This window comes from Esox lucius, chromosome 20, assembly GCF_011004845.1.
Source record: "Esox lucius isolate fEsoLuc1 chromosome 20, fEsoLuc1.pri, whole genome shotgun sequence".
In the NCBI taxonomy this organism is placed as follows: Eukaryota; Metazoa; Chordata; class Actinopteri; order Esociformes; family Esocidae; genus Esox; species Esox lucius.
In genome coordinates, this window is record NC_047588.1 from 39,830,072 (window position 1) to 39,857,997 (window position 27,926).

At 39.7% G+C, this 27,926-nt stretch overlaps 2 protein-coding genes across 2 annotated transcripts; both read right to left on the reverse strand.

Annotated features, from left to right (window-relative positions):
* Positions 1-6,835: 6,835 nt before the first annotated feature.
* On the reverse strand, positions 6,836-7,795 carry LOC114829711 (trace amine-associated receptor 13c-like). Its single transcript, XM_029115521.2, has 2 exons — positions 7,354-7,795; positions 6,836-6,936 (listed from the first exon to the last, which is right to left on the reverse strand). Exons 1-2 carry the CDS (start codon positions 7,793-7,795, stop codon positions 6,836-6,838), a joined length of 543 nt encoding a protein of 180 aa, XP_028971354.2.
* Positions 7,796-25,049: 17,254 nt separating this feature from the next.
* On the reverse strand, positions 25,050-26,009 carry LOC109614766 (trace amine-associated receptor 13c-like). The gene has a single exon (XM_020040865.2). It carries the CDS (start codon positions 26,007-26,009, stop codon positions 25,050-25,052), a length of 960 nt encoding a protein of 319 aa, XP_019896424.2.
* Between the last annotated feature and the right edge of the window lie 1,917 nt (positions 26,010-27,926).

Sequence of the window (27,926 nt, forward strand, 5' to 3'; positions counted from 1 at the left end):
CAATTTTGAGAGTGGCATGGTTGTTGGTGCCAGACGGGCCGGTCTGAGTATTTCACAATATGCTCAGTTACTGGGATTTTCACGCACAACCATTTCTAGGGTTTACAAAGAATGGTGTGAAAAGGGAAAAACATCCAGTATGCGGCAGTCCTGTGGGCGAAAATGCCTTGTTGATGCTAGAGGTCAGAGGAGAATGGGCAGACTGATTCAAGCTTTTAGCACCTTGTTGAATCAATGCCACGTAGAATTAAGGCAGTTCTGAAGGCAAAAGGGGGTCAAACACAGTATTAGTATGGTGTTCTTAATAATCCTTTAGGTGAATGTAGAACGATTTGTGAGGTAATCAACGCCTACTTTACTTGATTGAATTTGTATGTCGTCATTACATAGCATGAACTACAATATACTTTGGTGCTTGGAACATACAATCTTAAATGAATACTGACTTTCACACAAAAACACTATGCCCTTTTTCAGTTAGTTCATGTGAATATGTTCCAATCTAGTCAAATAATTGTGTATCAACACCTCATCTATGAAGACAACATGTAACTGAAATAAGTAATGTCAGTATATTGTTACATGAAAGCAGATACAAGAATACAGAGTAATCTAAATATGTATATCAAACCTATGTTTTTCAAATTCAGGAATAAATACATTGCAACTACACATGCCTAAAGGTCAGAGTTAAAATACGTTTAGCTGTCACTTTGAACCATGGATAAAAGAAAGCATAAATTATTGGATTTATAAAAGAATTAACAAGTACAAGAAATAACATGAATGCTACCGATGAATCCCCACTCGCTATGTAAACATATTGGATGAAATAAAGGGGAATCCAACAAACAGGATAATGAAAAATCACAATGGCTAGAGTTTTTGCTGCTTTTTTCTCAGATGAATTTGCCTGTACAGCTGTAACACTAGACAGAGTACAAGGCCCATTTGATAATATTTTCCTGGCCTGAGATCTGGCCACGAAAAGTATTTTCAAATAAAGTGTAATGATAATAGAGCATGGGATAATGAATGAAATAACAAGGTCAATTACCATACTCCTGACAAATCCTTGAACAAAATAACATTCTTCAAAACATTTACTAGGTACCTGTACATTTACAGATACTTTAATTAGAACAGCATTATATATGATACAGCAACACCAGGTAATGGCTATACAGCATTTAGTTCTTGTGGTTGTTATTTTTGAGTGGTACATTAATGGATCACACACAGCAACGTAGCGGTCAATAGATATTAAGACTAAACTGCCGAGAGATAAAGAAGTACACAAATAATTAGTGTAAATAAGCAATGCACAGAAATATTCCCCAAGAACCCAGCATGGTTCTAGTGTTGCTACAGTCATTGCTGGTATCACAATGAGTCCCACCAGGAGATCTGACACAGCCAGAGAGAGGATGAGCAGGTTGGTTGGAGTTTGGAGCTGCTTGATTTGAGAAATAGAGATGATCACCAGTAGGTTCAAAAATACTGTAACCGCTGAAATCAATGAGAAAAATATGTACAGTGTCATGTAGGTAGACATTGACAGTAAATCCTTTCTGCAAGAAGAGTTTCCATCTTGATAACAGTACGGGTCATCTTCATGTTCCTCCATTTGTAATAAAGGGTAAAATGCTGAGCTCCTCCTCCTGCTTGTTCCTGTGTGTGACCCTGTCAGCTCAGCCTTCTGACAAACTCAGAACTCTTCCTCTCTTTTTATCCCTGAGTTTCACTCCCTCCTCAGAGTATCCCTACACACAAACACTCACAAGGGAGCACACCAACAACAACAAAGGACAAACAAATAATCTGTGAAGATGTGATGCAATGTACGACAGGATTGGATGTTGCTGTGTCCGCTTTGTCTGTCCCTCATCCTCACAGACAGATAGATATGGAAATACATCTCTTTGCAGATTCTGAGTAATTTAATATAGGACAATATAGGGCGTGTGATATTATGGTCGTCCTAAGTCAATAGGAAATATTGTGACCATCCTTGAAAATATGGAAGTTGCAGGGAAGCACCCAAGGCCTGCTCTGTGGCCTGCCGCTGCCCAGAGTCCTGCCTGGCCTGTTCTATTGCTGCCGCTGCTCTAAGCTCTGTTCCGTGGCCCGTCCTCTGCTGTGATGCCCCGTCCTGCCTCGGGGGAAGGAGCCTCTATCTGCTGCCCCCTCCTGTGGTGGCGCACTCTGCTGTCCTGGTGTCCCCTGCTGTCCTGGCTCCCCTAGCTGGTCTGGAGGACTTCAGAGGCCATCCACCACCTGTCCCAGACCCTACTCCAGGCCTGGAGGCCTTGGCAGGTTGTCCCAGCCACCACCTGGCTGACCACATTGATTGCATTGTGTCCCAGATGACCCACATTAAGGTGATGTCTTATATGATTGATGTTGGACATCCTCACAATGTGTGGGTCATGAAGAGAACATGAACTCTGCTTGGATCAATTCACAAGTGAGGTGATTTTTGCCATAATCTTTAGTTTTTAGTGTGAATTTAACTGCCATTTATTGCCAACGAGAGTGGAATCCGAGGTCGGCCATTTCCGATCCTCAAATATACCAGAGATGAGGATTAATCAGATGTAAATTGTGTCGAAATACATGAGACACAAATTTATCTGAAAGACAAAAAATGACTGTTCTAATCCCACATAAACCCATCAAATTGCTTTTACTTCCATGTGTCAAGGTTTATGCAATACAGTTAAATTTTTTCAGAAAGTTCTCTCTAAACTATAATGTTCAGACAAGTGGTCTTGTGTTGTAAGAATGCACTATGGATCTCTCTCTCCAAAATACACTCTCTCCTGCTAATTCACAAGCTTCCATTCATTTGTTAAATAGACAATTGCTTGAGCATATACCTTATAGGCGGAAATCTCGGTTGGGACGGGGACACACACCCTGTCCTGGGGAAAACTATGATCCCCCCCCCCCCCCCCCCCCCAATATATCACTGTAAATATAACTATTTCATTTTAATAATATTGGGAAGACGCAATTAACACACTTGTGCTGATTGTAGACACTTAATAGCGTGGTTTTAAGTTTCAAAAATACCACTCAATTCAATAAAACATGTTTCTAACCGTCACCAGCCTTCATTTTCGCTGCATTGACTTACAGGTCAGACTTTATCTTCGCTAGCGGTTAGCTGACATTTGCTAGCAAGGTACAGTAACATCAAACATTGCAGATGTTTGAATTTGAGTCAATGATAGAAGCTTTAAATGCTATTTATGTAGTGTTTCTTAGCTCGCAAGGTGACAGTGTTCATGTCTACTGTCTGAAAGACTCTCAATGCGTGAGGTTAATCCAATACGTTTGTTTTGTGTTGGTAGGGTTCACATACAATATCTGAATTTGCAGCGCTACAGTAGTGGGCAAACTAAACATTAGTGTATTACGGCACTACTTTTGATGTCCCACTCAAGAATTGCCCTTGTGAAAAGTGTCCCCTCCAAACTTCAGATCAGATTTTCAACCCCTGGGCCCCAGGCCTCTGCACATATAGGTCTATAAAGGTACATGTGAGATGTCTTATAGTAGGCTAGAATAATTACATTAACTTGCTTCCAGAGCTGCTATGCTTCTGAAAGTAATTTTTCCGTCACCTCACACAAAGTCAGCAGTGTATGTAATATCCATTGCAACTGCAAATAATATATTGTAGCCAAAGGAAACAATGTTGCAAGCTCAGTAGAAGCATAAACCAGACAAGACATGTGTAAACATGTAAACACAGGGCCCAGCTGTAAAGGAGACCTTGGTCTCGGTCTGTGTATAATAATACACTAGTATTTCAGATATTAGCACACCAATCCGAGATCCGTGGCCACCATTATCCGACTCAGTTGAATAATGGATCAGATCTCAAATTGGATTTTGTATATATCCATGAAGAAATGTTATTAGTTAATGATCAGCAATGGTCTAGGTCTTTAGGCAGTGGTGTAGTCTATGTGAAACCCAGGCATGTTCGTGAGGATTTCCCCTATGCCCACGAAACACAGTGTTTAGATATTCATTGGCGAGGCCTAACAGATGATCATTCCCTCCACCAATGAGAGACTGGAAGAATTAAGATGGATCTTTTAAACTTTCCCGGATGTTAAAGCAAAAGAGGATGTTGATGGGTCATTTAAGTACAAACCCAATTCCAAAAAATTTGGGACACTGTACAATTGTGAATAAAAACAGAATGCAATGATGTGGAAGTTTCAAATGTCAATACTTTATTCAGAATACAACATAGATGATGTTTAAACTGAGAAAATGTATCAATTTAAGGGAAACATAAGTTGATTTTAAATTTCACGGCATCAACACATCTCAAAAAAGTTGGGACATGGCCATGTTTACCATTGTGTGGCATATGATGATTTATGATGCTCCAAATGTTTTCTATGGGTGAAAGATCTGGACTGTAGGCCGGCCATTTCACTACCCGGATCCTTCTTCTATGCAGCCATGACATTGTAATTGATGCAGTATGTGGTCCGGCATTGTCATGTTGGAAAATGCAAGGTCTTCCCTGAAAGAGACGACGTCTGGATGGGAGCATATGTTGTTCTAGAACTTGGATATAACTGTCAGCATTGATGGTGCCTTTCCAGATGTGTAGGCTGCCCTTGCCACACGCACTCATGCAGCCCCATACCATCAGAGATGCAGGCTTCTGAACTGAGTGCTGATAACTTGGGTTGTCCTTGTCCTCTTCAGTCCAGATGACATGGCATCCCAGTTTTTCAAAATAAACTTCAAATTTTGATTCGTCTGACCACAGAACACTTTTCCACTTTGCCACAGTCTATTTTAAATGATCTTTGGCCCAGAGAAAACGCCTGTGCTTCTGGATCCTGTTTTGATACGGCTTATTTTCTTACCTATAGAGTTTTAGCCGGCAACGGTGAATGGCACGGTGGATGGTGTTCACAGACAATGTTTTCTGGAAGTATTCCTGAGCCCTTGTTGTGATTTCCATTACAGTATCATTCCTGTATGTGATGCAGTACAATTTGTACAGTGTCCCAACTTTTTTGGAATCGGGTTAGTATTCAAGGCAGTGATCAATGTCAGTTTTTAAATTGACCAGTTCAAAATAATTTTTTTCCCATTTAGTTTCAAAGAATGCTTGTAGTGTTTTTAGAAAGTTTACTGAACAACATTCTAAATGTAATATTGTATTACATGTTTTTAATTTCAAAGGCTTTACAATCAAAACTTAATCAGCAAAGCTGAAAAACAGAAATGGTTGTGATTTTGTAATAAAGTTGAAATATTGTTTTAATTACTTAAATGCACCTAGCAAAGGTGATTTTATTAATCATTAACTTTGGTTGGAACCTATTTTGAGAAATTTCCTGGGCACTAAAATGTGTATTTGTGTAAAATGAGTTTGATCAATTGAAACGGCTTTCTATCAGTTTGCACTGAATGTCATATTTCTACAAACCCATCTTAAATCATTCAGTGGACATGCCCAAGTCATAACAGAAGTCCCAACCTATCATATCGCCTTATCATACATCATACAAGTAGGTCTGCCTGGTTCTGCCTGGTCATTACGGAAGTCCCAACCTATCATATCGCCTTATCATACATCATACAAGTAGGTCTGCCTGGTTCTGCCTGGTCATTACGGAAGTCCCAACCTATCATATCGCCTTATCATACATCATACAGGTAGGTCTGCCTGGTTCTGCCTGGTCATTACGGAAGTCCCAACCTATCATATCGCCTTATCATACATCAAACAGGTAGGTCTTCCTGGTTCTGCCTGGTCATTACGGAAGTCCCAACCTATCATATCGCCTTATCATACATCATACAGGTAGTTCTGCCTGTCAAAAACTTTGACTGTCCTGCCAACCACGGTAATAAATCCCAAAAGTAATAGAAGCCATCGTCATTTACTACAGATAACAGATTTAGCTAATGTGTGGAATATGTTTTTCAACAAACTGCTCTAAGACTTTTTTTTGGGTGGCAGACATATTCTCAATATATCTATCAGTTTGCATTCATTGTGTAGTTTCACACTCACAGTACTATCTCTGCTCTCCTAAACCACCTTGGACTAGTTAATACTAGTCTTGTTCGGAAAGGAATGAGGAGACAAGTCACACCCCTGTTTAAAATTCAGTCTTGAAAAGGTAAAAGCAGGATTTTATGCAATGCATCTTAAAAAAATCACAATCCTATTGCAGGTGGTTGGATTATAATTGTATATAATAAATAAATCAACAGCAAGTACAATTTATTTGGACAAACAGTACAATTGCAAATATTGTCTCAAAATCACTCTAGAACACATCATCAAAATCACAGTGTGCACTATTCCTAGAGGTTTTTCCATTCTCTTAGCTGGTCCAGTAATTATTATTAGAATTAAATGTATGCGTCTTAGAAACCTTATTAATTATTTAAATAACACACAAATGAAATGTATTCGTAAATGTAAAGATCTCTTGCTTGCATTTTACAGTTACTGTTTGTTTTTTCTTGTTCTAGAGACTCAGCGGATAACTTCTATGTGTAGCATTGGTATTAAGACCCAACATATCTGATATCAGCCCCATTCTATTATGTTATACTTGCTGAAAGCAGTGTGTCCTAATTGAGCCACTAGATTCAAAGGTTCTTGACTATTAGAATACTCAAATATTAATTAAAAACATGGAACAACCACAGAATTTGGTGTTTGGAATATCAAGAACAGTCTAAAATCAATACTGCCATTCATATAACAAGCTTGTGTGATTCCTTTATATCAATCTGATTCAATCAGTTTGTAAAATTTAGGAATAAAACATTGGAACTATCCATGACCTAAGTTCAGGGTTAAAATACGTTTTGCTGTCACTTTGAACCATGGATAAAATAAAGCATAAATTATTGGATTAATAAAAGAATTAAAAACTAGCAGAAACAGTATGAAAGCTAATGAAGTATCACCACTTTGTAAGTAAACATATTGGATAAAATACACTGGAATCCAACACATGAGATAGTGAAAAATCACAACAGCTAGAGTTTTTGTTGCTTTTCTCTCAGACTTACTTGCCTGTACTGTTGTAGCACCAGATACAGTGGCAGCCCCTTTAGAAAAAACCTTTCTGGCCTGTGATCTGGCCACAAAAAATATTTTTAAATAAAGTGTTATAATAATAGAGCATGGGAGAACCATTGTGAAAACAAAGTCAAATATCATACTCCAAACAAATCCTTCAACAAAATAACATTCTACAAAACATCTACTGGGTACCTGTACATTTACAGATATTTTAATTAGAACAGCATTATATATGATAGAACTACACCAGGTAATGACTATACAGTAACTCATTCTGTTTGTTGTTATTCTTGAGAAGTACATTAATGGATCACACACAGCAACATAGCGGTCGATAGATATTAAGACCAAATTGCCAAGAGATATTGAAGTACATGTATAAGTTACATAAATAAGCAATGCACAAAAATATTCTCCAAGAACCCAGCATGGCTCCAATATTGCGACAGTAATTGCAGGTATCACGATGAGTCCCACCAGGAGATCTGACACAGCCAGAGAGAGGATGAGCAGGTTGGTTGGAGTGTGGAGATGCTTGAAGTGAGAGATAGAGATGATCACCAGTAGGTTTAAAAATACTGTAACAACTGAAATCAATGAGAAGAAGATGTATAGTGTTATGTAAATATATGTTGACAGTGAATCCTTTCTGCAAGAAGAGTTTCCATCTTGAAAACAGTATTGGTCATCTCCATGTTCCTCCATTTGTAATAACAGTGAAAAATTCAGAGGTTTTCTTCCTTGGTCCTGTGCGTGACCTTGTCAGGTCAGCCTTCCGACCAACCCTGAGCTTTGCCTCTCTTTTATCCTTTACTGAATGACACCCACTCCTCCCTCTGAGTCTGAATATACAAATGCGCGCACACACACACACACAGCAGAAACATATGCATCACTCAAGCAAAAAATACAATAAAAATAATTGACCATTGTTGTGGAAATTCTAATTCACAACAAACAATAAAAAAAAATACTTTCTGGAAAAATTATGTAATTTATGACAGGTTTAGATGGATGTAAAAGACAGCATACAATAACAGTATTATTAACTTATTAACGGTATAGCTAATCATCAGGTAAAGCTAGCAACTTAATGATCAAGCTAGAAACCAGGAAATGTTAGCGGCTGTAGCTGGTTAGCTAACTTTACCTGGCTAGCTAACGTTAACAGTAACTGCAATAGCTACAGCAAGGCCGTAACTACAATATATATTGGGGGACACACATCCCCCCCTATATTCAAATATGCTCGAAATGTCCCCCCCCCCAATATATTGATACATAAATGATTAAATATGAATGTGAAATACTAAGACAGAGTAAACAAAAAAAGACTAGTTATTCCTCCCGCTCCTCTTTGTCCCAAACCTGCCATAGGCGAACTGTTCGAACAGGTGGTAATGGATTGTGTTGGACAATTACCGAAAACAAAAGCTGGTAACCAGTTTCTGTTGATGATTATGTGTGTGGCCACATGATACCCAGAGGCCATTCTGAAGGATTACTGCTCCGGTGATGAGCAAAGCCTTGATTAAATTATTTTCAACATTTGGGTTACCTAAGGAGGTACAAACTGAAAAAGTACACATTTTCTTTCTATGGTTTTCAAACATTTGTTAAAGCCCTTGTCAATAACGCATCCTGTGTCAAGCGCATATCACCCAGAGTCTCAGAGTGCGCTTGAATGGTGGCATTAGACGCTGAAATCTATGCTCCATGAATAAGGTTTGGAATCCGAGAAGGATTGGGAGGGCATTACTCTAGTTTTGTTTGCTGTCCGTGAGACGGAACAGGAATCCCTAGGGTTCAGCCCGGCTGAACTGGTGTTTGGACACACAGTCAGAGGACCTATGAAAGTCCTTAAGGATCAGTTTGTTATCAGAAGGATTGTGTGCAAAGGACAATGTATTAGACTACGTGAGTCGCTTTCGTGAGTGCCTACATGGTGTCTGTGCACTGGCAAAGGAAGCCCTGTCTTCCTCGCAGAGATGTAAGAAACGTCATTATGATAAACATGCTGTTTCTCGTCCTCTGCAGCCGGGTGACCAGGTTCTTGTGTTGTTGCCTGTACCAGGAGCATTATTGTCAGCCCATATCTCGGGTCTTTATATGATTGAAAAGAAACTAAGTAAAACTGATTACATGATACAAACTCCTGATAGAAAACGTCAATCCCGTGTGTGCCACATTAACATGTTAAAGACGTACCACACCATACCCATCACCCAAATAGACAGTCCAGAGTTGGCGGCAGAAACTGCCGTCTCCTCTATTGCTACTGCTGGTATAGTGGACGTGCATATTAATGAAGCTGGCAAAGAAGGTTTGGAGTTGGGCAATACTAAGCAGCTGTGCGTGTTGTGGAAATGTTTCTAACCAATGTATTCTCACTGATTAAAGGACTGAGAGCCCCTTATTCAAATTAGAAAAGGAATGTGGAGGATCTGGTATTTGCATAGGGGGCATCTATTGTCTGTCCAGATGCTGTAAGAACTCTTAGAATTGAAGAAGTTACCTATGTGGGGAAGGAGAGCTTGTCCTTTGTGTGAAGCTCAGGTAGTAACATAACAAAGGGAATGTGTTTTATTGACATAGGACTGCTGGACAGCATCTTACCACACCCCTCTTTACTGTAATAAATACGGATTGTGCATGTGTGGAGTCAGAGACTCCTCGAACGATTATGTTTGTAAGCGGTTGACGCGTCTCTCTTATTTGCAAATAAAAACTGTTAATTGTGCCCAGAGAATATTGTCTCTGTTTCTTACTCCTTTAAGAGTGTCGATCAATGGAATTACCATGACATGAACCACCAACTCAGAAATGTTGCTGTCTCTTCCATCTAGTCTAGGTCATTTAACCGAGGGACAGGCAGATAACATTGTGAAGCTGTTACAAGGCTATCCTTGGCTTTTTAGTGATGTTCCTAAATGCACAAACATGTTAGAGCATAAATGTTGAAAATGCTGCACCTACCAAGCAACATGCCTATTGGGTCAATGCTTCCAAACGGAAGATAATGAAGGAAGAAGTAAATTACTTGCTGGAGAATGACCTGGCTGTGCCAAGTTTAAGTCCACTGAGTTCTCTGTGCATTCTGGTTCCCAAACTTGATGGCACATCCAGGTTATGTACGGATTATCGAAAGGTCAATGCTGTCACAGTGCCTGACTCGTACCCGTTGCCCAGACTGGACGACTGTATTGACACTGTGGGTGCTGCTACTCATGTAACAAAGTTAGATCTCCTAAAAGGTTACTGGCAGGTGCCGTTAACCCCACGTGCCTCTGACATCTCAGCCTTTGTGACCCCGGACAACTTCCTGGAATACAATAAAATGTCATGGCTTTGGAATGCGAAACGCACCAGCCACCTTCCAACAGAAGGTATTACCTGGAGTCCCTAACTGTAGTGCCTACATTGATGACCTGATGGTCTGTTCAACCGAGTGGACAGATCATGTCCGTACACTAAAGATAGTGTGTGAACGTCTACCAGCTGCTTCTCTTACCTGAACTTGGCAAAGTGTGAGTTTGTGAAAGCCACCGTTACGTATCATGGCAAACAAGTTGGCCAGGGTCAGGTGTGCCCTGTTGAAACCAAGGTCTCAGCTATTACTACCTTCCCTGCACCTACTAGCAGACGATAACTATGCTGTTCTTTAGGAATGGTTGACTAATAACAGATGAGAGCTACGCCGTTCTTTAGGAATGGTTGGCTACCAGACGAGAGCTACGCCGTTTTTTCGGAATGGTTGGCTACTACCGTCGTTTCTGTCAGAACTTCTCTGCAGTAGTCGCTCCGCTGATGGATTTACTCAGTCCAGCGAGAACATTTGTCTGGTCTACAGATTGTCAAGCTGCTTTCAACACTGCCAAAGCACTGCTGTGTAGTAACCCTGTTCTAGCTGCTCCGGATTTCGAGCAACCTTTCAAACAAGAGGTAGATGCTAGTGCCAGAGGTGCTGGTACTGTTCTTCTTCCGGCAGACCAAATTGGAGTGGACCATCCTGTGTTATTTTTCTCTGAAATGTATCCAGTGTCAGACCAACTATTCAACCATTGAACAAGAAGCTCTTGCTTTGTTGTTGCTCTGCAGTACTTCGAAGTCTATGTTGGTTCCAGTGCTCTGCCAGTGATAGTGTTTACAGACCTTAAAACCCCTTAGTTTTTCTCCACCGTATGTACAACCAGAACCAACGCCTTATGCATTGGGCAAAACTATAATTTGTTACAAAGAGGGTTCTGAAAAGGTACTGGCAGATGCTTTGTCTCGTGTTTAGTGACATAACATTTATTTTCTATCCTGTGTGGATGCCTTTGCACGTTGAATAGTATTCTATATTCTTTTCATGTCTTGAGTCGCATACCATAGTAGGTTTGCTCTTTTAAGTGTGGGAGTGTTACGCATGCAGGTACCCATTTGTGTTTTTCCCCTCCTGACATCTCCCCAGGTGTTCTTTATGTTCTTGATTGTGCTCGTTGGTGTTTCCCACCTGGCAGTCATGGGTGCATTGCCTGACTGCTGAGGTGGAGCAATCAGTGGACAGTCCTCCTAATTGCACCACCTGTTCCTTTTATCCTTTAACCAATTACATCACACATCCCTGGTTTAAAAACCCAGTCAGCTGGTTCTCCCATGGAGTCTCTTACGCTTTATCCCACACAAGTGGACATGGACACATACCCTTTTGATTGGCAGACTCTTTGTTCATTCATACATCACTTAGTTTTGGCGCATACATCTCACTCTGTCCTGTTTCATGTGAGTATGTATTGCTGTGGTGTTTTGTTTGGTGTTTTGCCTAGTCAGTTGTTTAGTCCCTGTTCAACCTGTTTTGTGTGTCCCTGGGAAGTTTTTTATTTTATTATTATTTATTTTGTTTGAGTCTTTGAGTTTAGGGTTATGTCAAAGGGTGGGGGGCAGGGGAATATTCTGTTTTTGGACTGGGGTAACCAACTTACTATAGGTCAGTTGTAATACTGGTCCTGGAGCAACATTAATTCTGATGTTGTAGGAACAACAACACCAACACGGTGATATCAGATTGTGTGACTACTGACGGTCAAAACATAAAAAAAGACCCCCAGACCCCCGGCTGATTTGGTTCTCCCCAATGTTGACTCCATGGCTACGGCTAATTAGCAATGCAAACAACTTTCTGAGAATGTATACTGTTAACAACAACACGTTTGGTGTCTGTTTCACTAGTGCATTGATCCGGATTGTAAGTTGAGCTCAGCTTGACGACTGAGGTAGCTTGCTGTTTAGGGAGTTTAAAAGGGGTGTCTGTAATGGAGTTAGAAACATGACATAAGCTCTCCCCACAGCTTGCTTGAAATGTCACCAATGTGGCTATGCATTTGGAACCTTTTGTATACACTACAAAAGGTTCCTTAAAACGTTAGAATTGTATTGTTTTCAAAAGATAAGCAATTTTTTTCTCCATTAAAACAACCTCAAATTGATCAGAAATATATTGTAGACAATGTTAATGTTTTAAATTACTATTGTAGCTAGAAATGACTGATTGTTAAGGGAATATAAACTAAAGGATTATTAGGAACACCATACTAATACTGGGTTTGACCCCGTTTCACCTTCAGAACTGCCTTAATTCTACGTGGCATTGATTCAAAAAGGTGCTGAAAGCATTCTTTAGAAATGTTGGCCCATATTGATAGGATAGCATCTTGCAGTTGATGGAGATCTGTGGGATGCACATCCAGGGCACGAAGCTCCCGTTCCACCACATCCCAAAGATGCTCTATTGGGTTGAGATCTGGTGACTGTGTGGGCCATTTCAGTACAGTGAACTCATTGTCATGTTCAAGAAACCAATTTGAAATGATTCGAGCTTTGTGACATGGTGCATTATCCTGCTGGACGTAGCCATCAGAGGATGGGTAGATGGTGGTCATAAAGGGATGGACATGGTCAGAAACAATGCTCAGGTAGGCCGTGGCATTTAAACGATGCCCAATTGGCACTAAGGGGCCTAAAGTGTGCAAAGAAAACATCCCCCATACCATTACACCACCACCAGCCTGCACATTGGTTCTCATTCTGTTTACGCCAAATTCTGACTCTACCATCTGAATGTCTCAACAGAAATCGAGACTCATCAGACCAGGCAACATTCTTCCAGTCTTCAACTGTCTAATTTTGGTGAGCTCGTGCAAATTGTAGCCTCTTTTTTTCCTATTTGTAGTGGAGATTAGTGGTACCCGGTGGGGTCTTCTGCTGTCGTAGCCCATCCGCCTCAAGGTTGTGCGTGTTGTGGCTTCACAAATGCTTTGCTGCATACCTCAGTTGTAACAAGTGGTTATTTCAGTCAAAGTTGCTCTTCTATCAGCTTGAATCAGTCGGCCCATTCTCCTCTGACCTCTAGCATCATCAAGGCATTTTCGCCCACAGGACTGCCCCATACTGGATGTTTTTTCCTATTCACACCATTCTTTGTAAACCTTAGAAATGGTTGTGCATGAAAATCCCAGTAACTGGGCAGATTGTGAAATACTCAGACCGCCCCTTCTGGCACCAACAACCATGCCACGTTCAAAATTGCTTACATCACCTTTCTTTCCCATTCTGACATTCAGTTTGGAGATTGTCTTGACCAGGACCACACCCCTAAATGCATTGAAGCAACTGCCATGTGATTGGTTGATTAGATGATTGCATTAATGAGAAATTGAACAGGTGTTCCTAATAATTCTTTAGGCGAGTGTATAGATTAGTTCAGAATCTGGAGCATCAGCAATAGTGGGTTCAATTACAGGCTCAAAATGGCCAGAAACAACAAACTTTCTCCTGAAACATGTCAATCTATTCTTGTTCTGAGATATTAAGGCTGTTCCATGCGAGAAATTGCCAAGAAGCTGAAGATCTCGTACAACACTGTGTACTACTCCATTCACAGGACAGCACAAACTGTCTTTAACCAGAATAGTAAAAGGAGTGAGAGGCCATGGTGCACAACTGAGCAGGAGGATAAATGCCTTAGTGTCTAGTTTGAGAAACAGAGGCTTCACAAGTCCTCAGCTGGCAGCTTCATTAACTTAAATACTACCCATAAAATACCAGTCTCAATGTCAACAGTAAAGTTGCACTGTTGCAACACTCTAAACTATGCAAGAACTACTTATGGAAGAAGAAGTCAGCTGGCATTCTGTCTGTAATTGAGTGATCAGCACAGTCCGTCTAAACCAGAGGTGTCAAACCGGTTCCAAGGAGGGCAGAGTATCTGCATGTTTTCGCTCTCACCTTGTCCTTGACTGATTAATTAGGTCACTAATTGTTTAGTTTCCACCCTCACCTGGTTGTTTAGGTGTGAACTGGGAACCAATTTATAGGAAAAACTAAAACCTGCAGACACTCGGCCCTCCGTGGAACCGGTTTGACACCCCTGCTCTAAACCCGGTTGAGCTGTTGTGGGATTTATGGTATGTAAGATGTGCCCATCAAGCCAATCTACACTTGTGGAATGTCTGCAAGGCTTATTTCTAACCTTGTCAAATGCTGTATTTCCCATCATTTTTGCTGTACCTGTTCCTATTAATATCTCTCATATGTCCATACTCATTTTATATAGGTTCTTTTAATGGAAAACACTGACTATGTAACCCAAATCCTTTGAACGGTTGTGTACCGCAAACGGTTGGAACGTTGTCAAGAAAGGCTTTCATGCATGATGTGAAGCAGAGGACTGTCTGCGCAATGCTGTCAGGTCTATACTGTTAGCAACAGCACGTTTTACATCTCTTTCACATGCACCTTTCTTCACATTTATATAGTGGCATACAGGATTTTCCCATGTGAGCATTTTCGCTATCGAATAACATTGCTTTTTTTATCTGATGTTAGGCTACATGAAACGTGTTAGGCTACACTGGCGCTCGCAAGTCTACTAGCTTCCACCGACCCAATGCCTCGTCTTCATCCAACTCTCGTCCTCATCCAACCCAATGTCTCTTCATAACCCACATCAAGTTTTCATTCCCATAACCATCGTGTGTATCCCTCTGTACCCCTTTTCGCTTATTGTCACTTGGTATGGTCCTTTTTACGCACTATTGTAGTTACGCCCTGTTTTAGTTACAAGCACTCAGCCCTTTCATTTTTTGGGGGGGATTTTTGTCAAATGCTTGCTAAGGTTAACTTTAGGGTTAGGTTTAGAGTTAGGGTTAACGTACAGTTAGCGAAAGGGTTAAGTATAAGATGAGGTTTATTAATGTTAAGCTAACAGGTAAAGTATTAGTGATAGTCTGTCGAGTCTCTACACATCTGCAGATTGACTGTCCAAGTAAACCGAACTGTCCAAGTTTCCGAAATTGGTTATGTCGTTGATGAGCCAGGACGGAAGAGCTTCGACTGGGCTAAACAGAACCCATTGGGATGGAAGAGCTTCGACTGGGCTAAGCAGAACCCATGGGGACGGCCAAGACACAGGAGGTAGCATAACAAAGAACAAGCCACTGATCAAAATCCTTTGAAAGACATCTATTGAACATATATTCAATGTCATTTCAACCAGGCAGACATCTTTTCAACTTTATTTGCTCTGCGGGCTTGGCCAGGGTTGTGGGACATGGCCAAGGCCATGGACATGGCCATGGCCAAGTCATGACAGTCTCTGGTTTGCATTTGTTTTGTTTGTTTTTGGGGGATTTCGTAGATGCCTTTGTTAATAAAATGCCTTCAGGCATTGCACCCACTATCCATGTCATTTTCCAAGCTCTGCCCTCTATGCAATCAATCAATCACATTTATTTATAAAGCCCTTTTTACAACAGCAGTTGTCACAAAGTGCTTTACAGAGACACTCAGCCTTAAACCCCAAGGAGCAAACAACAGTAGTGTTGCATTTCAGTGCTACGTGAAATTATTTGAGATGTTAGAAGTAATACTTTGATAATCTATCCTTTCTGAGTATTGGGATCACAGTTCCATGCCTCATTTTTGGTTGTTTGCTTGAACCGGCTGCAGTGTGCACTGGCACCCTCCCTGGACAGTTTCCCCTGTACTGATCCACTTGTCCATGTCTCCACAATTTACAAAGACAACAACGACATGGTGAAGGACATGGTGATAAATAAGAACGGCTAGAGATGAGTCAGATTAGCTGAGTCATTCTCACAGAAGTGGATTTGATGTAAATATTTACACAATACTTTTTCACAATATCTTCTCTTGGAGCACTGACATTAGAATATTTAGATATTAGAATTATTTTGACCAATTTCCACGAAATAAATGTAAAATATGAGCTAAGTATATAGGTGTTTTAGCCGTATGAGCCATTTAGCCTATTAATTTGAATGCCACATTTTTAACGAGTGTTTGAGAATTCTAAAGGCATGTCAATACATTTTTTACTAATTTTACTATTCCTAAAGGATGATGCATCATGGGTAAATCTGTACATTGGTTCAGTGGAAAATACAGAAACTTAAGATGGTACATAATGGGACATGTTGAAAGGCTGGGATTTGTGGAAGTTTGGATGGGAAATCTACTGTATTGTAACTAGATTTTAATGATATTGCCAGCTTTGACAAGTAGCCCCCAATATATATCTCATTCTTTTATTTGATATATTTATTTGACTCTTTTGATCTGATTGGACAAAACCCCCAAAAAGAGAAACAAAATTGGTTTGCTTATCTAAACGTAGTCACATGTCCTTTATTGAGCCACTAGGGAGCGATGGTAAACAAGATGTGATTCTAGAATATCTGTATCCTATTTTCCTTTACACAATATGGAGATTTCACAGACATAGGTATTTAGAATATACAAACAAGAATAAATACTGACTTTTATTACAAAAAGAATCCTATTAATTCCAATCGAACAGTTATTCTGTACAAAGTAATTTAGCAGACACAGAACAAATTACAGTAAGTTCACTGTTTGTGTAATATAAATAAACTGTTCCAAAAACAATATAGAATAGTACAGCTATGGTAAATCTCCGTTAGTTGAATGAAAACATGAAAGTGTGAGTTAACTATTACTTTGCTTAAGCTTTAAAATACGTTTAGCTGTCTCTTTGAACCATGGATAAAAGAAAGCATAAATAATTGGATTAATAAAGGAATTGATAAAAGGAAGGAAGCTGATAAATGATGCAAATTTGTAATTTGAAAACATACAAAATATATAAGTAAATGGATTCCAAAAAAGTATATAATTAAACACAATAATACCGATAGTTTTTGTTGCTTTTTTCTCAGATCTACTTGCCTGTACAGTCTTATCACCAGACACAGTGGCAGAAAATACCTTTCGGGCCTGTGATCTGGCAACAACAAATATCTTCAAATTAAGTGGTATTATAGCAGAACACGGGACAACATTTGAAATTACAAGGTCAATGATATTAACCCAGACAAATCCTTCAACAAAATAACATTCTTCAAAACACCCACTGGGTACTTGTACATTTACAGACATTTTTATAAGAGCTGCATTGTATATTATAGAACAACACCAGGTGATGGCTAAACAACACATAGTTGTTGTTACTGTTATTTTCAAGTGGTACATTAATGGATCACACACAGCAACATAACGGTCAATAGACATCAATACCAAATTGCCAAGAGACAAAGAAGTACAAATAAAAGAAGTGAACATAAGCAATGCACAGAAATATTTCCCAAGAACCCAGCATGGCTCCATTATTGCTACAGTATTTGCTGGTATCACAATGAGTCCCACCAGGAGATCTGACAAAGCCAGAGAGAGGATGAGCAGGTTAGTTGGAGTTTGGACCTGCCTGATTTGTGAGATGGAGATGATCACCAGTAGGTTTAAAAATACTGTAACCGCTGAAATCAATGAGAAAAAGATATACAGTGTTATGTAAATAGATGTTGATAATGTATACTTTCTGCAAGAAGAGTTTCCATCCTGAAAACAGTATTGGTCATCTTCATGTTCCTCCATTTGTAATAAAGGGTTAAATGCTGAGGTTCTCCTGCTTGGTCCTGTGTGTGACCCTGTCAGTTCATTCTTCTGACGAACTCTGAGCTCTGCCTCCCTTTTATCTTTGACCGACTGGCAGCATCTTCCCTACTTCCCTATTTACATACAAACACACACACCACCACCACCAAAACATACAGTACACACATATCACGCACAAGGGAGCACACATACAAATCATTTGTAAAAACATGATGTCATGTATGATCGGAATGGATGTTCCAGAGTGCACATAGCAACTCCTTTAGCCATACTGATATTTAGAGATGTTACATTTCCTTAAATTCTGAGCATTTCATTGGTGATGATAAAATGTAGGAGAGGGTTTGGTCTCTGGCCTAGGTTTTATCCATGAAAAGTGATCATATATGACCATAATATGCGGGTAGTCCTTAGTAAATGTAGCTACTCTTTCATCCTAAGACAATATATACAGCCCCAGAAAAAAATAATAGACCACTGCACCATTTTCGTTCCTTTCCAAAAAAGTTGAAAAGGAAAGTTTTGAGTGAGGAACAGAAGCGTTCAATTTGCAGTGGTCTCTTAATTTTAACCATTCTGTTCCTCACTCAAAACCTTCCATTTCTACTTTTTTGGAAAGGAAAGAAAAAGGTGCAGTGGTCTCTTTATATTAACATTGCTGTATGCATATTTTGACCCAGTGGATTTGGTCAGATTTTCAGAAGAAACATAATAAAGTCATAAGAAAACCAGATTTCATGCATGTTTTTTGTGACAAAGAAGTGTGTGCTCCAATGATTCCATCAAAGATAAATACAATGAGGGAAAAAGTATTTGATCCCCTGCTGATTTTGTACATTTGTCCACTGACAAAGAAATTATCAGTCTATAATTTTAAAGGTAGGTTTATATGAACAGTGAGAGACAGAATAACAACAAAAAATCCATAAAAACGCATGTCAAGATTTTTATAAATTGCTTTGCATTTTAATGAGTGAAATAAGTATTTGACCCTTGTTGGCAATCACAGAGGTAAGACCTTTCTTGTAGTTGGCCACCAGGTTTGCACACATCTCAGTAGGGATTTTGTCCCGCTCTTCTTTGCAGATCTTCTCCAAGTCATTAACCCTTGGTAGCCTATGGGGCTTTCGGCCGGATTTCACTACTGGGACATTTTGGGTCCTAGATTCATTTCTGTAACAGATACAACCTATTATGATGTATCCTGGTAATAGCAACCCCTCTGGCTACAATAAAAACACATAAAAACAGACTTCTGGGTCACTATTCATAAAACTCATCTGTTTGAAAGGCAAAAAAATTGTTTTCGGAAAACATTTCTGCCATCCAGCATCAAGATTTTTTTTTTTTAAAGCATTATGAGATTTTGTGTCAATGGTATTTCCTCATACTTTCATGCCTTTACTATCAAATTACACTGTAATTGGGTTGACAATAATGAAATAATTATATAATAGAAGGTAAAAAATATAGGCACCCCCAAAAAATGTGGTTCTTCAACCTAGAAAGCACTAGATCGCTAGTTACGTTTGGACTTATATATTTTATAAACTCAGAAAAATTACCAAGTTCTTTAAAAACTCAAGAACATCCCCATACTATTTTGACTAAATATAAATTTTTATATCTTATATATAATACAAATGATGTATTATGGTTCAAAACATCATATATAGTGATGTACACGCTTGTAATATTTATTCTGATGTACAAATGAGCCTTTCTAAGATGAATAGGCAATGTCGTTGCCTGGTGAGAAGTTCTCATAGCAACCCAAACTATACAACTATACAACCCATATTATACACGGAAAACCCCAATTATACACGGAACGCTTCAGGAAAGTGGCTACAAATAATATACCATTGGAATCGGACGATTATGGCGAATCAATTTTTCGAAATATTTATGCAAATGAGCACTGTCCGCGAAATCGCGGACGTCGACCATGGATGGTTAAGGGTTCGAGGCTGACTTGAACAACCCATACCCCTGGTGGGGAACCTTCAGCTCCCTCCACAGATTTAGGTCTGGAGACTGGTTAGGCCACTTCAAGGCCTTAATGTGCTTCTTCTTGAGCCACTCCTTTGTTGCCTTGGTCATGTGTTTTGGGTCATTGTCATGGTGGAATACACATCCACGACCCATTTTCAGTGCCCTAGCTGAGGGAAGGAGGATCTCACCCAAGACTTGACGGTACATAGCCCCAACCATCGTCCCTTTGATGCGGTGAAATTGTCCTCTCTCCTTAGCAGAAAAACACCCCCAAAGCATAATGTTTCCACCTCCATGTTTGACGGTGGGGTGGTGTTCTTGGGGTCATAGGCACCATTCCTCCTCTGCCAAAGAGATCGATTTTGTTCTCATCTGACCACAACATTTTCACCCAGTTCTCGACTGAATCATTCGTTGGCAAACTTCAGATGGGCCTGTATACATTTATTTGCATTTTAATGAGGGAAATAAGTATTTGATCCCCTCTCAATCCAAAAGATTTCTGGCTCCCTGGTGTCTGTTATACAGGTAGCTGAGATTAGGTGCACTTCCTTTAAGAGCGTGCTCTTAATCTCAGCTCGGATTTGTTTTGTTGTTATTCTTTCTCTCACTGGTCAAATAAACCTACAATTAAAAATATTGACTGATCATTTTTTTGTCAGTGGGCAAACGTACAAAATCAGCAGGGGTTCAAATACTTTTTTCCCTCACTGTAAGAGATGTAGTAATTATTGGAAACTCAAACTCCCATGACATACATGTCCTTTACAAGTGTATGTCAACTTTTGTGTGACAACTACGTCGTCTGCTGCCTCACGTCCCCCTGCAGCAGACAGGCTCCAGCGTTCGACGTCACCGGCCTTCTGACACCACCGCCCATCTCATTATGCATTTCACCTGTGTCTTGTTTAGCGCACCTGGTTCTCATCCTCATCAATCCCCCCAGTATATATGTTCCCTCTGCTTCCCCTGTCTTTGTGTGTTATTGTCTCTCTTTATGCAAGAGTACTGTTGAGTTTCCCTGCTGTCTCTTCAATTAAACACTACAAATTTGCATCGCCTCGTTCTCCTGCTTCTCCTTCCCTCAAAGCCATAACATTTTGACCACAACTGTATGTCGTAATGCTCAATACGTCCATGCGCAGTGTTTTAGATTGTCCTGGAAGGAGTATTAAATCACTGACTGTTTTAAGAACGCTCTCTCCAAAGCTAGCTTGAATCGTCGCTGATTGGGCTATGAAATTGTATAGATGAAGCGGTTGAAAAGTTGTCAAAGAAAGCAATCACATAGCAGAGGACTTGAGTTTGCGCCCAGTGTGGATCCTGTCAGGGAGGAAAGCCCTGTTAGCAACAGTATGTTTGACTTCAGTTTTACTGGTGCCATGACCCACATCGTAAGCTGAGCTCAAATCAAGTGTAGCCAGAGTAGCTTGCTGCGTAATGAGTTTAGAAGGGGTGAGTGGACGTCTTTAAGACGAAATCTCATTCCACAGTTAGCTCGAAATGTCATCGATCAAGCTATATAATTGGTACTTTGTGTATAGCTCAAATGTTTGGCACGTTTTCAAGAAGAGAACCTGAGTTCTCCCAGGGAGGCAAACTGTAAGGAAGGAAGTGATACTGTTAGTAACAGCACGTTTGACATCATATTCCTTTATCTCTTAATTAACATGGCGCACTCCATCAAACAACAGCGGTTACTGATGATACCAGACTTTTTGAGGTGCTAGTGTGAGATTCGTTTTGTTGCTTTTTTTACAGTGTTATTTTTGTTGCTTTTTCCCCCAATCCTATTTATACATGGAGCAGGACCAGACATCATATGTCACCTCTCATTGTAGTCCAATGCACTCTGAGGGGGAAATGTCCTTTAGAATCACAGTAGTGGTGGGGAGTATCTGTCAGGAAAGTGTACCCCTTCAAAATATCTATGACGATATCAAAGGTGAGCGTCCCATGACACAAGGCCACTTTCGCAGGCACAGTTAAAGCCTAGTGTAGGATAAAAAATGTAAAAACTCAATGGAGTTTTCTATCAAACTAGATTTGTTTGTACTAGACCAGGCTTAGTCCGTGTCTGGGAAGCCGGTCCATGTGTCTAAGTTGGTTTACTAATTTGTGCTGTCAGTACTAAACAACAAGTTGTATTCTTGCTTCTCTCCCTGCAAATATTTATTATGAATTCATTATGCATTTTTAATAATACCATCATCTCTTTCACACTGCCGGCAAATCTCTGTCCTCAAAACTTTGCCTGAATACACTTCATATCGTGTCGACTTACATGAGGAAAACTATGCTGACCTAGAGAGACAACCAATGGTTAAGGCTGTGCACGAGAATAGCTCCTCCAAAGTAAAATGCTCTGTTCGTGGTGTTCTCCTTGCATAGCCTCCGTTCTTGGACCACACCCACAGTGCCAAGTAGTCAGGCTGGGTCCATCCTAGGTCGAGCCTCGGTGGCATCCATTTTCATGAACACAAAGCAAACAAGATTCTCCCCTGGTCTGAATGTTGCAGAGGTCCCCCTTTTTGAGGTTGTGTTTCTGTGAGCCACTCAGCACAGCGCAAGAAGAGAGCGCTCAAATGCATGCCCAGGGTTTGAAGACCAATTCAGTCACATCCCGAGGCACAGGCATTTTTCACACCGGTTGTCCTCTTCTCACCAGTGCTGCCCTACTGTGCATTTTTTTCCTTTTTTGCCTTGTTTGAAATGTCTCTGCTTACCGGCAGCAGATGCAATTTAATTGTCCAACTTGATTGATAATTTTGTCTGGTATGAGGGTGGTGGAACTGGATTTTGACCCGGTTTATCGATGATTACCAAGTTAATGTAACAGATTAATTTTAAAGGTAAAGAGAGTATACAATGGCATGACAAGTATCAAAGATTGCAGATCTTCCGAGATTAGAGGTTGCGATAGAGATTTGAGGATGCATGTAGAGAGGCTGGGCAAAAAGCAAGACAACACCTTTTCCACAACCTACTCTGTTTTACATCCCCATGGCAGGGCAGGTGGGGTGCTCCAGGTCAACAGTGGTGAGTACCTATCGAGGACCGAGGAGGGACAAACCACAAACTGGTGGGGGTGTTGGGTGCCCAAGGCACATTGATGAGCGAGGGCAATGAAGGCTATCCTGTCGGGTCTGAACCCACAGAAGGTTTACTTTGTCACAGAAGTCACAGAAAATGTTGGTTACGGGAGAAATGTGTCACAACACACAGTGCATCACACCCTGCTGAGTATGGGTTTGCTGCAGATTGGACAGGGAGCCTGTGATATCGACTGTCCACCATCCAAGGCACCTGGAATGCAGTCGGAACTGGACCTTGGAGCTGGCAACCCTCTTTTTACAAGAAACCCACCAGAAGAATGATTCCTCTATCAGACAAGATGTAGGTGTGTGGGGCAGTAATCACAATACAGCAGGAAATTCCAATCCAGTAGTGCTGATAGGGGTGGCCACTATCTTATCATAGTTGGGAAGATACACTAAAATCACAACAACATTTTGAGGGGAATGTGTCCTAAATTAAAAAAAAACAAGGTCCTCCTCCGAATTAATGCCGCAAGAGAAACAGACAAAGGAGAAGTTGTGCTGGTTGATTTGCACTTCACCCGGATGACCCTAATCGACGGACAGATGTGGGAGGTTGAACCACTAAACGGGGCACTGTGAACAGAACGGGCAACAAGGGCATGGGCACTGATCCTACTTGTTCACCTCCCTGAACCAGAAGTCTGACTCTGCACCTGAAGTCCAAAGTGTGTGTTTGGAATAATATGATGTTAACTCCAGTCCAGGAGGACTGAAACGCAACTTCAACCTTGTGTTTTAAGCAGGTTCTAAATCAAGCCATAAATGTGACGGGTTTTAGTAAACCCGTGAGGAAAAGGGGCCCAAGCTAACAAGGTGAAAAACCCTGCTGCTCTGACCCTGAGCAAGACAGATGACCTTTACTGCACCCATGTTTAATAGCCTGTGCAAAAGTGCTAAATGTTGTTATCTATGTAAATGAACAAGTTCCAACAATGCTTTTGGAAACAGAGACATTTAGTGACCGATGGTATTAAACCAATGGCTTTACATATGTTTTGCAATAGGCAATAAAGTTTAGTCAGAATGTTATTACCAATTTATTAATTATGACCAGAGAACAGTATACTGTAGCACATAACATAGTGGTAAGAGTTGTAAGATTCCTTGAATAATCCTAATACCATTAATTCACTTAATACCTAAATATTTAACACTGTACCATTGCAATTTATAACTCAAATAACTGCTGTTGGCAATAGAACAAGTTAGGATTTATAGTAAGCTTTTTTTGGATTGCATGAATAACAACAGTCATAGTGTGATATCGGTAATGACTAAGCAAACAAAACAACAGCAAATGTGCTGGTTCTAATTCCTTAGTAGCACAGCTCAGAGATCTAAAGAAACTCAACTAATCGTTGAAGATGAGTTGAAAAATACATAAAAAAACACATTGAAAAACAAAACAATGACCCTCATTTTCGGAACCTTTTAGCTACAAATATTCTATAGAATATATGTAATTGTAACCAGATTATTAACAATATAAAACTTAAAGAATACACCATTGAGTGTTACATGATATGTAGTATTATACATTTCCACTTCACAACACTTGTTGAAGGCTTTCTGTCCCAATTGTGTCCATGCTATGCGTAAGTAAATTACATGGTAGAACCAAAGATTGTAGTATTTCAAATGTGCAACTCTAAGATTAATATTTATTTTATATAAAACAATGGATGCCTAATAATTCCTTCTCCAAGTCAATCAAAAGAAATCCAGCCAAATCATTTTGGATCAACGTATGTTCTTAGAACAACATCACATGTAATTATGATGACAGGTAACTGATGTAAATAATGTACAGGAAGGGTATTGTTGCACAATAGAAGCAATTCCCACAACGACTAATTAAAATATAAATGGCAAGCCTATGTTACTCTAAGTTAGGGAGTATAAAGCCTCAACTTCAAAGTTAAAATACGTTTAGCTGTCACCTTGAACCACGGATAAAAGAGAGCATAGATTATTGGATTTACAAGAGAATTGAAAAGTAGCGGAAAACATATGAAAGCTGAGGAAGAGTCATTACTTGCATCATAAATTAACTGTAAAAAATACATGGGAATCCAGCAAATTAGATAGTTGAAAACAATAATGACTAGAGTTTTTGTTGCTTTTCTCTCCGACTTATTTGCCTGTACTGTTTTAACACCACTGGCAGCCTCGTTTGAATATAACTTTCTGGCATGTGATCTGGCCACCACAAATATTTTCAAATATAGTGTTATGATAATGGAACATGGGGCAACCAATGAAATAACAAGGTCCATAATGATGCCTGAGATAAATCCTTCAGAAAAATAACATTCTTCAAAACATCTACTGGGTACCTGTACATTAACAAGCACTTTCATAAGAACAACATTATATATGATACAACAACACCAGGTAAGGGCTATACAACACCTAATTCTTGAAGTTGTTATTTTTGAGTGGTACATTAAGGGATCACACACAGCAACATAACGGTCAATAGATATCAAAATTAAATTACCAAGGGATAAAGATGTACATGAAAAACTGGCAAAGAGAAACAACACACAGAAATATTCCCCAAGAACCCAGCATGGTTCCAATATTGCTACAGTCATTGCTGGTATCACAATGAGTCCCACCAGCAGATCTGACACAGCTAGAGAGAGGATGAGCAGGTTGGTTGGAGTGTGGAGCTGCTTGAAGTGAGAGATGGAGATGATCACCAGTAGGTTTAAAAATACTGTCACAACTGAGATTAATGAGAAGAAGGTGTACAGTGTTATGTAAATAAATGTTGACATTGAAGTCTTTCTGCAAGAAGAGTTTCTGTCTTGAAAACAGTATTGGTCATCTTCATGTTCCTCCATTTGTAATAATGGGTAAAATGCTGAGGTTCTCCTGCTTGGTCCTGTGTGTGACCCTGTCAGGTCAGCCTTTCTTACAAACTCCGAGCTCTGCCTCTTTATTTATCCCTGAATGACTGAAAACACATTCACAGTCTTTCTGAATGCACACAGCTAGGATCAACTTCTACACACACACACACACACACCAAAACATACACACCACAAGGACATGCACACTAGTGAACAGAGAGTCAGATAAACAAATCATTAGTAAAAAACATGATGTAATACATGACATGACTGGATGATTTTATTGGATCCTCCCAGTCTGTGATTCACCTTTATGATACACTGACAGATGAATAGAATTTCTCAAATCCAGACTATTTTAATGGGAACAATAGTAAGGCAGCTGTTTTCATCCAAGTCTATTTTACATGGAGAATATTAATGACTGTTCAGGTCATGATAAACATTTTAATGGGAAATAGGATGATGGTGTTGGATGATGTTGGACCAATATTCATATCATTATGTCACGATACATGGTAGCTTTCTTTAAGTAGGATACAATTCCAACTTCCAATTTTCTGTTATTTGACAATGTAAGTTTGAAAACACTTTCGTGGGGAAGCTTGCCCCTTCTCTCCCAGACTGAGAGAGTGCACAGAGAGACAAAAATTACTGCAAGCGATTTATTGACCTTAGATATATTGTAGATATTCATTGTTATTTCCCTTTTGGTCACTCCAATATTGCTTTGGCTGTATGTTTTTGGGTCATTTTCCCACCATGAGACACATTTTTCCCAAGTCCCAGGTCTTCTGCAGACAGAAATTTTCCAGGCCCTGATTCAGGCAACCATCCCCAAAGCATGGTGTTGCCACCACCATGTTTCACGGTTGGGATGGTGTTTTTAGGATGTTGTGCAGTGCTAGGCTTGTGGCAAAACTAGAGCTTGATGCAAAGAAATATATATTGTTCTAAATCAATCAAATGTGTTTTACTTCTTACATTAGCAAATGTCACAAAGTGCTTATAGAGACACAGAAACCCCAATGAGGTAGTAAAAACATCAGTTGATGCCTATGAAAGACTATAGAGGGGCCAGACTCTGAGAGGTGGTCAGATCTCTTCTGACATTTGCTGTGTAATGAATATGAGAGCACATGACCTGTCAAGGCGACTATTAATATTATAAACACACAACAGTGTTGATTAATACATGAAATGCAAACTCTAAATGCCCTATAAAGCATTTATTACCAAACATAATTTTATATTTCCAGTTTTTGAATAATATAGCATTTTGTTTTTTTGTCTTTTAGTATGCAGTTTTACAAATTTGATCTACAACTGTTTAAGTATTAATTTTATTTGGAAGGTTACATATATACACTTTATCTTATCAAATATTATGTTTGTAGCAGAAAGTGAAAATGTAGATATTCATAATGTGACAGGTATAAAGTTAGAACAGAGATTTTTTTAAGTGACAGATATAAAGTCAAGATGGAGATTTTTAAGACTTGACAGGTGTAAAGTCAGGATAGATATTTTTAAAACGTTACAGGTATTAGGTCAGGATGGAGATTTTTAAAATGTGACAGTTATAACGTAAAGATTGAGAGGCACTGGATGTAGCTGGCTCCATACGACAAAAACATTCTGGAGTTAAAGGCATTCGCTGCATTTTCACAGTTCTGACGTTTTTCAATACGTCCTTTTGACCTATCACGCTATATCTTTTAAAATCAGTACTTTTTTCCAGCTCTCTGACTGATAAAAACCAAACCCATTATACTGATGTGGCCATTATAGCTTGTGGAACGCACCGTTAGAACGCCTAGGCACGAGTGACGTAACAATGGCTGGTCAGACCGCGCTGTTATTTGCTCACATTTAGCTCAAACAGCGTTTATAACTTTATTTCCTGAC

Excerpts from the sequence above, each read along its gene's own strand:
- LOC109614766 (XM_020040865.2), bottom strand. The coding sequence starts at position 26,009 with ATGGAGGAACATGAAGATGACCAATACTGTTTTCAAGACAGAAACTCT.
- LOC114829711 (XM_029115521.2), bottom strand. The coding sequence starts at position 7,795 with ATGGAGGAACATGGAGATGACCAATACTGTTTTCAAGATGGAAACTCT. Across the intron at positions 6,937-7,353 it reads AACAAACAGAATGAGTTACT|TTTTTAATTCTTTTATTAAT; the intron begins GTATAGTCATTA and ends TGTTTCTGCTAG.